The sequence below is a fragment of the Penaeus chinensis genome, chromosome 7 (genome assembly GCF_019202785.1).
Source record: "Penaeus chinensis breed Huanghai No. 1 chromosome 7, ASM1920278v2, whole genome shotgun sequence".
Lineage (NCBI taxonomy): Eukaryota > Metazoa > Arthropoda > Malacostraca > Decapoda > Penaeidae > Penaeus > Penaeus chinensis.
The window spans coordinates 21912508-21929547 of record NC_061825.1 but is presented as its reverse complement, the minus strand read 5'-3'; the positions used below and the strand labels follow the sequence as shown (position 1 = coordinate 21929547).

The 17040-nt window shown below is 44.8% G+C and overlaps 1 protein-coding gene across 1 annotated transcript in view; it reads left to right on the top strand.

Moving 5' to 3' along the window:
• The first annotated feature begins 14579 nt into the window (after nt 1-14579).
• Nucleotides 14580-17040, top strand: part of LOC125026910 — a 41394-nt gene continuing 38933 nt past the window's right edge. Inside the window, exons 1-2 of the mRNA XM_047615511.1 lie at nt 14580-14747; nt 15466-15527. Of these exons, the coding sequence (XP_047471467.1) occupies nt 14580-14747; nt 15466-15527 (230 nt within the window). The remainder of the gene's footprint in view (nt 14748-15465; nt 15528-17040) is intronic.

Sequence of the window (17040 nt, the reverse complement as noted above, 5' to 3'; positions counted from 1 at the left end):
TTCATTATGAATCGAGTCCAACATCCGGAGAACAGTGGGAGTTGCAGATGAATAAGCCTCACATCCATGGTCAAGTTACTACGAATAAGCGCTCGGTAAAGCCCCAGAAGCATTGTGCGGTCTGCACCCCAAGATAAATGTGAAAGAACCCGCAAAATACTACGCGCTTTTGTAGCTTTCACCTTTAACTGTTCAATGTGAGGCACCCATGTAAGCCATGAGTCAAAAAGTAGACCTAAGCACTTTACCTCTTGGACAAAATGCAGTGGGTTTGCTCCTAAATAGAGGGAAGGATGGAACTTTCCCCGTTTGTGGAAATGCATAGCCATGGAGAAAATTTGATCCCATGGTATGTTGCCCAATGCACAACCTGATTTATTGCAGTCTGCATGTGTCCTTGCACATCCTGTAAGCTTCCTCCTGAGCAGTAAAGTGTAGTCATCCACATACAGACTATATGAGACAGCACTTGGATCGACCTTTATGATGTCATTTATAGCAATGGCAAACAGGGTCACACTTAAAACACTCCCTAGCTGTTCTTCCAGGTTAGAGAAGCTGTTTCTCACCCTCACTCTAAACTTCCTGTCAGTAAGGAAGCTATGTATGAAGGTAGGCAATGCTCCTCTTAAACCAATGTCATACAGCTTCATGAATATGCCATGCTTCCAAGTAGTATCATAAGCCTTTTCAAGGTCAAAGAAGACTGCTAACATATGACGTCGCCTTGTGAAGGAATTATGTACTGCAGTTTCCATCTTTACAAGTGCACCTGTGGTCGATCTCCGTTTTCTAAACCTATATTGATATGGGGTCAGCACGTTTTCCTTTTCTAGCAGCCATGTCAACCTGAAGTTTACCATTTTCTCCATCAACTTGCAGATGCAGCTGGTGAGAGAAATTGGTCTATAATTCCCTGGTATAGAAGCATCCTTGCCAAGTTTAGGGACAGGAATGATTATAGCTTCTTTCCATGTAGATGGCACTGTGCCCTCCCTATAGATCCTATTGAATAGATCCAACAGGAACGTTTGTGAAATATCATTTGGTATGGAATATCGTCATTTCCTGGGGCAGTCTTGCGCAAAAATGGCAAGTTGCAAGTTCTGCTGCAGTGCTACTGAAGAACGACACTGGGTGTCGTTCCTGTTCAGCCCGAAGAGTGGAGAATCGGGCAGTGTAAGATGCTCCAGAGGAGATCTCTGCCATGGATTTTGCCAGCTCATTTGCAACATCTGTTTTGTCTGTCAGGATTATACCTATTATCTATTTTCAGAGCAGGTGGTGATATGGATCTGCTCTTTCCAGCGATCTTACGCACCTTGTCCCATACCCATGCCAAGGGGGTCCCAGAGTTAATTAAGGAGACACTGTCTCCACGATGTCCACCTACCCTTCTTTAGCACTCGCCTGGCCTTGGCTCGGGTCCTTTTGTACTGGATCAAGGTTGCATCGCTTGGGCGTCGTTTCAACTGCCTTAATGCAGCTTTTCTTGCTTGTTGGCATTCATCAGACCACCATGGTACCGGAGGTCGACATTACTACCCGCTAATTCTGGGAATTGATGCTTCTGCAGAAAGGTGAATTCGTGATGTGAAGTGATTAACAGCATCTTGAACACACTGGAAAACATTCACAGATCCTTGCAATACTGCAATTGATCTAAAAAGATTCCAGTCTGCATGTTCAAGTCGCCATCTCTGCACTCCATTTGCTGGAATACCATTCACCTCCTCCAAAAGTATTGGATAGTGGTCACTTCCATGTAAGTCTTCCATGACCTGCCAAGTGAAATTCAACTGTGAATCAGGTGAACCAATTGACAGGTCAATATTGGAGAATGTCCCAGTTTGAATTTGGAAATGTGTGGGTACGTCACTGTTCAGTAAAACTGCATCTACTCTTAAGAACAAGGACTCCAAGGCCCTTCCTCGAGGGTTGCACAAAGTGTCTCCCCAGAGGTGATGCTGACCATTGAAGTCTCCCAAGAGTAGAAATGGATGATGTAAACTGTCTAGGTAAATCTTCCAGATCATCTATGTTGAGATTATGTGGAGGGAGGTAGTTAGATGCAACAGTGTAAGTTCGTGTCAAGCCTATTCTAACAGCCTTCACCTGCAGTGTCGACTGCAGGTGGATGGCCTGGAAGGGAATATCCTGACGTACCATCACTACTCCTCCATGAGGTCCATTATCAAAGGTCCCATAAAGGACTTGAACTTGGAATCCTCTCAGGGAAATTGGACGATTTTCCCTGATCATAATCTCTTGTAGGCATACACAAACTGGATTACATGAAGCTATCAGATTTTGCAGTTCTTCCCATTTGGCATGAATTCCCTGACAATTCCATTAGATTAGGGTGTCCATTTCTTCAGGTTGACAAACTACTTCATAAGGTGTTTGGCAGAACCTGTGGTTAAGGCCCGCCCCACACCTTTAGGCTGTCCCTTTCCAGCATCTTGGGAGTACCTTTTGATGGGTTATTTAACTGTGGAACTAGTTTCTACAGGCTTCCTTTGGACAGGCTCAGAATTTCTTTGCTTGGGCAAAGGACGGACCTGAGCCTTCGGTTCAGGAGCATTCTGTTTAGCAGCGGAGGCCCCTGTGGATGTGGTAGCTCAGGAGCCCTGCCTGGTCGCTCCAAAGACCCAACTCTATGAAGAATCTTTTGAACAGGCTCAGGATTCTTCTGCCTGTGCAAAGGGCGTACCTGAGCCTTCAGGGGGATTCTGCCTAGCAGCAGAGGCCCCTGTGGATGTGGTGGCAGCTGAAGCTGTCACCGTTGAGGCCTCTGGAGCCTTAACTGATGGCTCCAAAGACCTTACTTTGGGAGGAGGAGTCTCCTCAATAGACCCTTCACTCCTACTCCGTTTCTGGTGCAACAACTCACCAGAGGCACTTTCAGCATTTGCGGACTGAGGTTTAAAGGTAGTGGCAGTGTGTGTGGTGTTAGAAGTATTGGAGGGTAAGGGATGGCGGGAAGGAAGATGGGCTAGAACTGAGGCAAAGGACTTACCCGGCTGTGCAAACAGCACATGAGCACGTCGCTTTGTTTCTGCAAAACTAACTTTCTCCTTGCTCCTTATTACCAATACTTCATTTTCAAACTTGTACGTTTTACATTGCTTAGAAGAAGCTTCATGATCTTCTTTGCTGTGGTAACAGCATATTGGACCTGGACAGTTATCATCTTGATGACTGTTGTACCACATTTCACACACACTCTTGGTTGTCCATTTTCCTTAAAACGGCAAGTGTTGGCTCCATGACCATAACCCTGGCAGTGGAAGCACCGCATAGGGTTGGGCACATATGGCTTTACCTTGAGGTGGTACCATGACTGTTCCAAACCATCAAGTTTCATATAACGTTTTACTGCCACTACATCAAAATTCTTTATTTCTTCTAACAGTTTCACCTCAGAATACCTAATCAGGTCTCGGGAAAAGACAATTCCCTTACATTGATTGAGGGTTTTTGTTAGGAGAACATGAGACCTGAGCCCCAGAAATGTCGCATATTGCACGCAGACAGTCACTCTCGTCTGGTGATGCGGGGATCACGTTGACATACCTCAACTATCTTCTGATGTACTTCAAAAATATCAAGATCCATTATAGATACACCATCAATGGTCTTCACTACTAGAAATTTACTATATGATACACTTTCATATTTACCAGGTGAGATTTCCTTAATGGATTGAGGAGGACTTTTCTCCTTACCTGGTTTGGTAGCTTGGGAACCATTACGATTTGCCCTTTGGGATCTGGTAAGGTTCCAGAGTGACAATATGTGATGTTCCAGAGGGATTGGCCGGGGGATTGCGAAGGTCGTCAGGGAGAGAGCAAGCTCTTTGTAAATTTGCCGAAATCATACAAATTATAAATCTTCATTTTCTCACTCCCCCCCCCCCCCACCCACCGTGGAGTCCAACGAGTGGAAGCTATAGTTGGGACTCAAATTTTCCCAACAGCCACAGGGGTAGTTAGGAAATATATGCAATTACTATTACAGTGCTGATGGTAGTCACAGGACCTGTGCTCTACCGACTGGACAGTGCCTGCTTGACCCTAGCCATATTTAACCAGCCGATTGACTTGACCGGGCCTTGATCAAGCCACACGTCTAACCAGAATAGAGGATCAAAGAGGTGTGTTGCTAGCTGCATGGCGCAGCATGCAGCATCGCTCAACCTCCAGGACTCCTGTCTCCTGATAATACAGGACGACACGCACGGCAAAGACACGTTGGAGAGTTCTCCCTGGCCCAAGATGGAATGAACCAAGGGTGGGTGCACCATCCCCTCTCATAGGCCTTGGTGCACCAGGAAACCATTTTGTCTCATCCCTCACTGGTGACCCCTCCAGTATGAGTAGCCCTCTGGTCCGTCTCACCAGCTTATTGGGACCTCAAGCCCCCCACCGCGGCAAGGCGGCTTCCGTTAGGGGGGGGGGGTACACATGTAAACAGCCTTCACTGTTGCATCCATCTACTTTCCTCCACATCATCTCAACTTAAATGATTTGACAGGTCTATTTTGGCAGTTGCCTTGTCCATTTCTACTCTTGGAAGATTTCAGTGGTCAGCATCACCTCTTGGGGGACACTTTGTGCAACCTGCAAGAAAGGGCCCGAGCCAAGGCCAGGCGAGTGAGACAGTATGTCTCCTCGATTAACTCTGGGACCCCCTTAACATGGGTATGGGAGAAGGTGCCCAAGATTACTGGAATGAGCTTATACTGTCCAATTCTTCACCCTTTGGGCTAAACAAGAATGACAACCAATGTCGTTCTTCAGTAGGACTGCAGCAGAATTTCCACACAATTGACTGAGGAAGTGATGATATTCCATACCAAATGATAACACACTTATTGGAGAGCTCCCAAAAGTTTCTGTTGGACCTGATCAATAGGATCTTTAGGGTGGGCACAGTGTCATCTACATGGAAAGAAGCTATAATCATTCTTATCCCTAAACCTGCTAGGGATGCTTCCATACCAGGGAATGACAGACCAATTTCTCTCACCAGCTGCATCTGCAAGCTAATTGAGAAAATAGTAAACTTCAGGTTGAGATGAATACTAGAAAAGGAAAACGTGCAGACCCAATATCAATATAGGTTTAGAAAATTGAGATCGACCACAGATGCAGTTGTGAGGATGGAGACTGCCTTACAGAATTTCTTTGCACAGCGATGTCACATGTTAACAGTCTTCTTTGACCTCTTAAAGGTTTACAATACTACTTGGAAGCATGGCATATACATGAAGCTGCATGATTACCTTCATACAAAGCTTCCTTGCTGATAGAAAGTTTAGAGTGCTGGAGGGAAACAGTTTCTCTAGCCTGGAAGATTAGCTGGAAGGGGTCCCACAAGGGAGTGTCTTAAGTGTGACCCTGTTTGCTATTGCTATAAATGACACCGTAAAGGCTATTCCAAGTACTGTCTTGTTTAGTCAGTATGTGGATGATTTCACACTGTATTGCTCTGGAGGAAGCTTACAGGATGTGCAAGGACACATGCAGACTGCATGTCAGGTTATGCAGTGGGCAACATACCATGGGTTCAAATTTTCTCCAAACAAGACCCTGACTATGCATTTCCATAAAAAAGAAAAGTTCCATCCTTCCCTCTGTTTAGAAAGCTACAAAAGCGCTCAGTATTTTGTGGGTTCTCTCACACCTATCTTGGGGTGCAGACCACACGCTTCTACAGTCTTACTGAGCACTTGATTATGGATGTGAGGCTTATTCATCTGCATCTCCCACTGTTCTCTGGATGTTGGACTCAGTTCATAACAAAGCTTTCTCACCTGCGGAGTCCCTGTATGCTGAGAGTGGAGAACCACCTCTTTCATTACACCGAGGCTACATGAAACTGCTTTACAACACAAGACTACAAACTTGAACTGGATTTGGTCGGAATAGGGAAAGGGGAGAGCTCTGAAGCAGAAGTTAGGGAGAGATTTCTTCAACACACTTTGCAGCAGTGAGCAGGAGGACAATTGCAATTGGCAGTCTCTCTTCGGCAGCCTGAATCTTCACTGCAGAGTTACATGCCATCCTTGCAGCTGTCAAGATGACTAGAGATCTTACAAACCATTTTATTGTAATATATTGCGACTCTTATAGTGCCTTGCGAGCAATCAAGAGTTTAAATTCATCACATCCAGTGGCGAGGGAGGTTCAAGAGTGGCTTGCACTCATGTCAGCACTTAAAAAGATTACTGTGTTGGCTGCCAGTGCATGTTGGTATGAGTAGGAATAAGCAAGCTGATCGGAAGGCCAAAGCAGTGCCGCTCAGCCTTATGGTACTCGTTTTCCTCTTCCACACACCGACTTAAAACCTAGTGTCAGAAGTTGTCTTTGCGATAGATGGAGGGAGCAGTAGAGGCATACCTCTAGAAACAAAGTGCGAGAGATAGAAATAACCTTGGCAGTTAGGTGACCAGCGTCCAATCCAACTGACAAGTAGAAGTTGTTATAACATGAGTAAGAATCAGGCATACAAGACTGACTTATGGGCCATTGATGGCTAAAAGTGAAGCATGCTGTTTGGAATACCAAGAGCCATTAACGGTCGCACATGTAGTAGAAAGATGTGCAACATTCTCAAACCAAAGATGTATGTGCTTGTTTCCCCACATAAACTGAAAATGTTCTAGCGGATTGTGACAGCAAGTCTTATTAATTTCCTATGGGAGACTAATATTTTTTATAAAATTTAATTATGTATAATATTTGTGCAATAGTTTTATACATTTAGAACATGTTTAGTCTCTGATTATTAATGTAGTATTTATTATGTTTGACTGAACTGGAGTAACAATGGTAGAGAAATACCGACTTTCACAATGAGGTCATTGAGTCGTATGGTAATGGGCCTAATGCCTCGATTGTCATTAGGATGGCTTTGGTCTCAAACCACCTTTGTGGCATAGGTCACTGATTCCATCTGACGTGAGATCTGAGTACATTTCAAGGCTCCAAGACATGTACACAAACAAGCATTCTCTACAACACCCAAACCAAAATAGAGTTCGATGCTGAACCATACACAATTGACCCTTTTTCGACCAAAGCAGGACTTTATATATCATTAGCAAAGACTTTATCAGCTCCCCATATATTACAAGAAATCTTTGACATTTATTCTTTTAATGACCAATGTGGTCTTTCCATTTGAGTCTTTGATCAGAGTAGACCAAGAAATTTAGCAGAATTCTGAATAGGTATTGGGTAGTTGTCTAGAGTTAGCCTGACGTTTGGCTTCCTCCTATGTAAAAAAAGGGGAAGCTGGTAAGATGTCATTGATGATACACAGGTGTGTGGAAGAGTTTGGCATCCCTCTTGGGAGCTGCTCTGCTCGCCAACTAGTAAATTACTGGAATTTAAAAGATACAACAATTTGATCTATGACCTTGTATAAACAACGTGTCAGTGCAATTGGGCGGTAGGAGATGGTGGATCTGGGATTTCCTTCTTTCAAAATGGGACGAAGTGCCATGAGTGTAGAGAAATCTGGCTTTTCCAAATTTCACTTTACACTTCTAGCAACTTCATCATTGCATTATTAAGAAGCTTTATTATCTTATATCAAATCTCATTGGAGCCTCTGTGACAAAGTGAAGAGATTGCAACTCAGCTGCTTCCTTGGTGGTCAGGAATGCAGGATGGTAATTTTCTGAGCTGCTTGTAATAAGAGAACACCATGGCAAGTGCATTTGCAGTATCTCTAAGGTGAATCGAAAATCGTTTCCTCATGAATTATTTTAATTTTGTAATTTTTTTCTTACTTATTTTATTGCTAGTGGACCAAACCTGTGATATTGTGGTGTATAGGCAAAGTTCTTCTTGCATGTATAATTGTTCTATTAGCCATTCTCGTGCTAGTTTGTAATTGTAAAAGTTCTCCTTTTAATGTTACTTTTAAAAGCTTGTAGGCCTTACACAGCGCCCTACAACAATCTGCTGTCCACTATGGAACTCTCTGCTTAACCCTGTCTGTCGAAGTTTAGGATTGGATATCATTGCTGTATCTAGTAAACAATTTTGAACAGTATATTCTTTATCACCAATGCATCTCTTGAGAACTATAATGTTGGGAGCACAATCTAAGGTCATTTACTTTAGTTCTAAGACTTTGATAGTTTCATTGTATAATGGTTAATGCAAATATTACATTATATGGAGGTTGGTTGTGCCTTGTCTGCTGGTTTTATTTTTTATTTTTTTATTCTGGGAGGGAGGTTCGTCCTCTCCCTCACTACCCAGGGGCCTTCCATAGTTATTTTTGGAGACAATCGCCTGCATATCCTGCGTCTTGCTGCCAGAGAGACACTTAGTCGAGAAACAGATAAAATACAAGACAAAGTCCTAGTAAGAGCGGCTTTGACGAGAAGGTGTGATCCAAATTGTGATTTGGTATCCTCCTTATGATGCTGCCGGGTTGATTCAGCAATTTGTTGAATTGTATTATTCAATTATTTAATCTGATTCATTAATCTTTGACTGTTTCCATTAATTCTGCAATTTCTTTGTCCTAAGCCACTTAGCTGATACCGACTGCACTGGGAGTGTTTTTAGTTGCTGCTGAAGCGTAGGAAGTATTCAGTTTGCTTGTCAAACTTTCAGCTTCCTCTTGTCTTCATGATAACTAATGTTATGCCCTCTCATGAAGGGGAGACTGGTGTTTGAAGGCGAGGTCGCGATCTGCGGGCTCATTGAAATCACAGTAAACTGACTAGCTGGTTACCAGTGTAGCTTCTCAGACTCTAACCCCTGCTCAGAATATACCCAGGGTTTAAGGTGGGCTAGGCTAAAATATACCCACTAATCCCAAATATACTTCCCTAGCATTCCCCTAGCGTTCCCATTTTTCTGTAACAAATATATTAATGAATTGCAGGAAGATAATAGTTGTTTTTAATGGCAATCATGCAGTGATCTCATCCCCCCTCCCCCACCTTACAAATATTTCCGAAATGATAATTAATGTTTCACGGCAAGTTCTTGATATGTCTTCATGGGATATGATGTCTAAAACATGTTATGAGAAATATTTAAAAGGAAAACCAACTTCACTAAAGGTAAGGCATTAGACTTTTTAAAGAGGACTCAAAGTAGAGAAATCAATCAATTATGGGGACACCTTTGACCTCTCAGTATTTTAGTATTTCAGTTGTAGTAGGACTGCTATATAATAGGTTAGCTAGAAACTTATCATTCAAGAACTGAAAGGTCTTAATGTCACTCAATTAATCATTTATAACACCTCTACAATACAGGTTATTTTACCTGCATGGAAACCTTGATGGGCTTCATATTAAAAACTAATCCCTGAAAACTATATTATTCATCATTCTCTATTCCTGTTTTAAAGTTGGAGGAACATATGATCTCAACTAAAGTTAACTAGAAACATTTGACAATAGTTATGGTTTAGAGAGAAAAAGTCTTGCTACTGATTGTAAGAAAGGTATATTCTGACAATGGGGGTATAGTTTAGAGTATCCTATTTTATACACGGCGGTATAAAGTAGGCTAGCCTGATTATACCCAAAGGGTTATTCTGGGCTAGTCCAATCTATATCTGGGTATAATCTGGGAGAGGGTTAATCTTGGCACATGATGAGTTGCTGGATGCTGGCAAACGAGTACAAAACTACTTGGTAGTTAAGAATAAATCATTCTGCTTCTGACAAGGTGTATCTTGGGGTACACTTCAATCCCTCCCCGGATGGAGGGCATGCAAGGTTGAAGAGTAAACTCGAGAAGAACATCTTGCGAGAAACATTACAATGTATGACCTCAAATCACAGCCAGCTCATTTCATAGTTACTTGAAAAAAACACAACAATAATACTGGGGAAGCAAGCTGGTCTCCTTCTTTGACTAAGTCCAGCTCTGAGGGGCTTGGTGATCCAGCACATCATACATGATCATACTTTTCTCGTGACCAGGTATCCCTTCTCAAGAGGTGGCACTGTCTTGGCAGACTGGTCATAATACATGCCCTTATGCTCACTTCTATACTTGGACGTCGAGCTTATGCTAAACGTTGTTGCATAAGCCCTTCATCAGTGGTCAGTTGATTTGTGAGCCCCTTAGCATATAGCTCGTTCTTCCCTATCAGAAGGTAGAGGGGCTGGTCCCCTATGGAATGATGTATGGTGGTTTTCATGGTGAGACAAACTGCTGTTAAGTAAACGGGCCACTGTGAGTGTGAATCCTAGACCAGAGTAGCTAGTGTGTCTTTGACGGCTCTATTGCTTTAACAGGTCATTGGACTGGGGGTGATAAGTCAGGGAGAAAGCATGCTTCACTTGCAGGCCCCTCAAGAGAGACCACTACACATCTGATAAGAATTCTAGACAATTATCTGTGTAAGTGGTCTGGAGGTTTTAATATCTAATGTAATGTTCTATGAAAGCTGTCAAAAGCACGGATGGCCTCCACAACTGTTAAAGTTTCCAAGTTTGTCACTGCGTACTGTGTTTCTGCCTCCTTCAGCACCCGCGACCAATATGCAAAGGAATGGGGCAGACCAGTTGGCATCACATTGGATAAGAGCAGCACCCAAGGCATCTTTTAATGGTCTGCTGAGGTCTGGGAGATATAGTATAGGGGTATTCACCTTCAAGGCATTAAAGGAAGTCTGCTATCCATCACCCCATTGAAACATTTCGCCTTTCTCAGTAAGCTTCGTTTGGGCACCCAAGAACATCCTGTGCTGCCCGAGATCTCTTTATACCAGTTATGGCAGCTACTTTTTAAGGACTGGGTGTCCTACCCATTAACAAACTCAAGAAGCTTCACTTGATTCTGGGCAGAAGCATATTTCTCCATACTTAATTTCATCCTAGCACCTTCAAGCAGGCCCAGTGTCACCTGCAAGTGTCTCAGATGATCTGTGAACGAGGACGAAGTAATGACCACATCATCGAGGTAAATCAGTTTGTGACTCCCAACACTGGCACTACCACAAGGTCTCTCGCCCTCGAAGGTAGTTAGTGCAGTGGAAAGGCCAACAGGAAAGCACTGGAAGTGTAAAAGATGGTTGATATCATTGCATGCAGTCTTTGAGCGATCCTCTGGGTGGACGGAGATGGTCCAATATACTGACCAGTTCTCAGTATTGTGTACCACATCTGTACCTGAGAGTGAGTCCAAGTTCTCATCAGTGCGAGGTAGTTGGTACATATCTGGGGTGGTCACTTTGTTAAAGCCTCTGTAGTCAACGCAGAAGCAGTATAACCGACCTTTTTTCTTACAAGAACTGTCATCCCTTTCACCAGCATGCAGTCACGCTCGGCCCTTATGACCTGGGGAAGCCTTCACTGCCGAACACAGACAAGAACTTCACCCAGACCTCTTACTGAAAAGAGGTCTGGGAGCTGGTCAGCTCCTTGTTTAACTGAAGTTGAACTAAGGTGATCAAGCTGTAGCTGGTTCATCGATGCAGTCCTTGCAGGCTCAGTAGCAGCAACATCAAGATCTTCCTTCTGCTGCTTTTCATCTAGGGCCGGTGTCGCAGGGAACACAAAGAACTGTCAACCACCTGGATTGGATGACAGAGTTTTAAAATTCTTGGAAAAACTGGGCAAGGCACTCGCTGAATATATCATCAGTATGTGACAAAATAAGTTAATAAGAGAATTCCATTGAAGTCAATCATGTGACGCCATGAAACTGTATCTTGCTGTCATAAAACATTTTGTAACGAACCTTGGATGGCTTTGTGAGTATGATGTCAAAAGCTTGCTGAGTGGCCAGCGCAAAAGGTGCGGTGAAACCTTCCAACACCTCAATCTACACACGGCGCTGTGGAAAGCATATAATTGTGCAGGTTCTGTCTGTGGTCTCCCTTCCTCCTTCTCTCTTCCTTCCTCCCTCTTTCCCCTCTCACCCCTCCTTCCCTCCCTCCCACCCCTCCCTCCCTCCTTCCCTCCCTCCTTCCCTCCCTCTTTCCCCTCCCACCCCTCCCTCCCTCCTTCCTTCTGCTGCTTTCCATCTAGGGCCGGTGTCGCAGGGAACACAAAGAACTGTCAACCACCTGGATTGGATGACAGAGTTTTAAAATTCTTGGAAAAACTGGGCAAGGCACTCGCTGAATATATCATCAGTATGTGACAAAATAAGTTAATAAGAGAATTCCATTGAAGTCAATCATGTGACGCCATGAAACTGTATCTTGCTGTCATAAAACATTTTGTAACGAACCTTGGATGGCTTTGTGAGTATGATGTCACAAGCTTGCTAAGTGGCCAGCGCAAAAGGTGCGGTGAAACCTTCCAACACCTCCATCTACACACGGCGCTGTGGAAAGCATATAATTGTGCAGGTTCTGTCTGTGGTCTCCCTTCCTCCTTCTCTCTTCCTTCCTCCCTCTTTCCCCTCTCACCCCTCCTTCCCTCCCTCCCACCCCTCCCTCCCTCCTTCCCTCCCTCTTTCCCCTCCCACCCCTCCCTCCCTCCTTCCTTCTGCTGCTTTCCATCTAGGGCCGGTGTCGCAGGGAACACAAAGAACTGTCAACCACCTGGATTGGATGACAGAGTTTTAAAATTCTTGGAAAAACTGGGCAAGGCACTCGCTGAATATATCATCAGTATGTGACAAAATAAGTTAATAAGAGAATTCCATTGAAGTCAATCATGTGACGCCATGAAACTGTATCTTGCTGTCATAAAACATTTTGTAACGAACCTTGGATGGCTTTGTGAGTATGATGTCACAAGCTTGCTAAGTGGCCAGCGCAAAAGGTGCGGTGAAACCTTCCAACACCTCCATCTACACACGGCGCTGTGGAAAGCATATAATTTCTGTCTGTGGTCTCCCTTCCTCCTTCTCTCTTCCTTCCTCCCTCTTTCCCCTCTCACCCCTCCTTCCCTCCCTCCCACCCCTCCCTCCCTCCTTCCCTCCCTCTTTCCCCTCCCACCCCTCCCTCCCTCCTTCCTTCTGCTGCTTTCCATCTAGGGCCGGTGTCGCAGGGAACACAAAGAACTGTCAACCACCTGGATTGGATGACAGAGTTTTAAAATTCTTGGAAAAACTGGGCAAGGCACTCGCTGAATATATCATCAGTATGTGACAAAATAAGTTAATAAGAGAATTCCATTGAAGTCAATCATGTGACGCCATGAAACTGTATCTTGCTGTCATAAAACATTTTGTAACGAACCTTGGATGGCTTTGTGAGTATGATGTCACAAGCTTGCTAAGTGGCCAGCGCAAAAGGTGCGGTGAAACCTTCCAACACCTCCATCTACACACGGCGCTGTGGAAAGCATATAATTGTGCAGGTTCTGTCTGTGGTCTCCCTTCCTCCCTCTTTCCCCTCTCACCCCTCCTTCCCTCCCTCCCACCCCTCCCTCCCTCCTTCCCTCCCTCCTTCCCTCCCTCTTTCCCCTCCCACCCCTCCCTCCCTCCTTCCTTCTGCTGCTTTCCATCTAGGGCCGGTGTCGCAGGGAACACAAAGAACTGTCAACCACCTGGATTGGATGACAGAGTTTTAAAATTCTTGGAAAAACTGGGCAAGGCACTCGCTGAATATATCATCAGTATGTGACAAAATAAGTTAATAAGAGAATTCCATTGAAGTCAATCATGTGACGCCATGAAACTGTATCTTGCTGTCATAAAACATTTTGTAACGAACCTTGGATGGCTTTGTGAGTATGATGTCACAAGCTTGCTAAGTGGCCAGCGCAAAAGGTGCGGTGAAACCTTCCAACACCTCAATCTACACACGGCGCTGTGGAAAGCATATAATTGTGCAGGTTCTGTCTGTGGTCTCCCTTCCTCCTCTCTTTCCCCTCTCACCCCTCCTTCCCCTCCCTCCCACCTCCCTCCCTCCCTCCCTTCCCTCCCTCCTTCCCTCCCTCTTTCCCCTCCCACCCCTCCCTCCCTCCTTCCTTCTGCTGCTTTCCATCTAGGGCCGGTGTCGCAGGGAACACAAAGAACTGTCAACCACCTGGATTGGATGACAGAGTTTTAAAATTCTTGGAAAAACTGGGCAAGGCACTCGCTGAATATATCATCAGTATGTGACAAAATAAGTTAATAAGAGAATTCCATTGAAGTCAATCATGTGACGCCATGAAACTGTATCTTGCTGTCATAAAACATTTTGTAACGAACCTTGGATGGCTTTGTGAGTATGATGTCACAAGCTTGCTAAGTGGCCAGCGCAAAAGGTGCGGTGAAACCTTCCAACACCTCCATCTACACACGGCGCTGTGGAAAGCATATAATTGTGCAGGTTCTGTCTGTGGTCTCCCTTCCTCCCTCTTTCCCCTCTCACCCCTCCTTCCCTCCCTCCCACCCCTCCCTCCCTCCTTCCCTCCCTCCTTCCCTCCCTCTTTCCCCTCCCACCCCTCCCTCCCTCCTTCCTTCTGCTGCTTTCCATCTAGGGCCGGTGTCGCAGGGAACACAAAGAACTGTCAACCACCTGGATTGGATGACAGAGTTTTAAAATTCTTGGAAAAACTGGGCAAGGCACTCGCTGAATATATCATCAGTATGTGACAAAATAAGTTAATAAGAGAATTCCATTGAAGTCAATCATGTGACGCCATGAAACTGTATCTTGCTGTCATAAAACATTTTGTAACGAACCTTGGATGGCTTTGTGAGTATGATGTCACAAGCTTGCTAAGTGGCCAGCGCAAAAGGTGCGGTGAAACCTTCCAACACCTCAATCTACACACGGCGCTGTGGAAAGCATATAATTGTGCAGGTTCTGTCTGTGGTCTCCCTTCCTCCCTCTTTCCCCTCTCACCCCTCCTTCCCTCCCTCCCACCCCTCCCTCCCTCCTTCCCTCCCTCCTTCCCTCCCTCTTTCCCCTCCCACCCCTCCCTCCCTCCTTCCTTCTGCTGCTTTCCATCTAGGGCCGGTGTCGCAGGGAACACAAAGAACTGTCAACCACCTGGATTGGATGACAGAGTTTTAAAATTCTTGGAAAAACTGGGCAAGGCACTCGCTGAATATATCATCAGTATGTGACAAAATAAGTTAATAAGAGAATTCCATTGAAGTCAATCATGTGACGCCATGAAACTGTATCTTGCTGTCATAAAACATTTTGTAACGAACCTTGGATGGCTTTGTGAGTATGATGTCACAAGCTTGCTAAGTGGCCAGCGCAAAAGGTGCGGTGAAACCTTTCAACACCTCAATCTACACACGGCGCTGTGGAAAGCATATAATTGTGCAGGTTCTGTCTGTGGTCTCCCTTCCTCCTTCTCTCTTCCTTCCTCCCTCTTTCCCCTCTCACCCCTCCTTCCCTCCCTCTTTCCCCTCCCACCCCTCCCTCCCTCCTTCCCTCCCTCTTTCCCCTCCCACCCCTCCCTCCCTCCCTCCCTCTTTCCCCTCCCACCCCTCCCTCCCTCCTTCCCTCTTTCCCCTCCCCTGTATCTTTATAGCAGTGTGTCTAATTTTTGTCTGGCTTTTTCCTCTGCAGATCGACGGCAGAATACGCTTTTGTGCTTTTGAGACCTATGACGGCCTCCGTCGTCACTACATGTGAGTACAGAAGGGATTGTAAGCTTGCTATTGTTGGCATACTTTACTTTATTTATTTAGTATTTAGTATTTACTTTATTTATTTAGTATTTAGTATTTACTTTATTTATTTAGTATTTAGTATTTACTTTATTTATTTAGTATGTTATTGTTTAGCCAAGCATGTTTGGTTGGGTATCATTAGATGGGCAAAGGCAAGAATCCTCTGTGCTATGGTAAGCACAGCAGTCAGGAGGTAGATGTTGTCTTTGGGTGAGCTGTGTTGTAGACAGTCAATGGCTGCCTTGGAATCTGGATGTATGACCACGTGTCCTTCCCTCAGGGATGCGTGGGCTAGGGCTTCCATGATCGCAATTGCCTCTGCCTGTAGTGATGCGTTGTCTGTTACCCTCATGGATTTAGTGGCATCCCTTGATGCTAAGCCGGCGCCTGCAGTGTGGATTACAGGATTGACTGATCCATCCGTGAAGTAGGCTCTACTACCCGGAGGAGTGATGGCTGCAATGACCCTTTAGAGTAGGCATAGGGTGTTGATTCTTTCTCCTTGACAAGCTTATAACAGAAAACTCTATCGAGGTTTGTGCCCACAGTGGGGCTTCAATATAGTCAAGGTTGGGGGAATCCATGCCTTTAGCAAGTAGTTGCTCTTTGAGCTGATAGTGTATCAACACTAGGTTTGTCTCTATGAGGAGGTTGAGAACCTTCATCCACCTGGGGGCACCCAGAATGATCCTGGCAGCTTCATTTTGAACTGTCTCCAATTTTTCTCTTAATGTTGGCTTGGCGCTAATCAAAGCAATAGTCCACAATTGGATGGATCGCATGTACATAGAATGATCTTAGTACTTTATGTCCAGCTCCTTTGTGTCCCTCAGTCATTGCTCTCATGACAGTCTTGCTTTGATTTGGTCATTCAGGTACTGGACCTCCTTTTGGAAGGAGAGGGTCTGGTTAATCCTTACCCCTCATCCAGGTACTGGACCTCCTTTTGGAAGGAGAGGGTCTGGTTAATCCTTTTGATTTGACTGCAGAGATCTTTAGTCCTGCCAAATAACACTCCTAAGGTCCAGACAATGCTGGGCTCTTCTGACAGTTGCAAGATCGTTTACATAGGAGACGTTTATGTTGATGAAACGGGACATTAGGGTGTTGAAAGGGCTGAGGACTGAGGACCCCACCCTGTTGCATTTCATTTTCTAGTGGCATATGCTGTATAGATGAACTTGGAATTTGACTTTGGCTGTTCTAATCTAGAAATAGTCACCTATCCAGGCCAAGAGCTTTCCTCTGATTTCCTTCTGGATCAGGGTCTCTTGAATAGCAAGAGGACTTGCTAATTCAAAAGCTTTCTCCATGTCTAGGAATACTACCACAGATGTGCTATGCTGTGTGCTGTGCTCACGCCCCTTGTGAACCCATGGATGTGTTCCTTTGAGGGTCCCATATTCCATTGGAGTTGGTTTAGTACCATCCTCTCTGCCGTCTCACCCAGACAGCTGAGGAGAGAGATTGG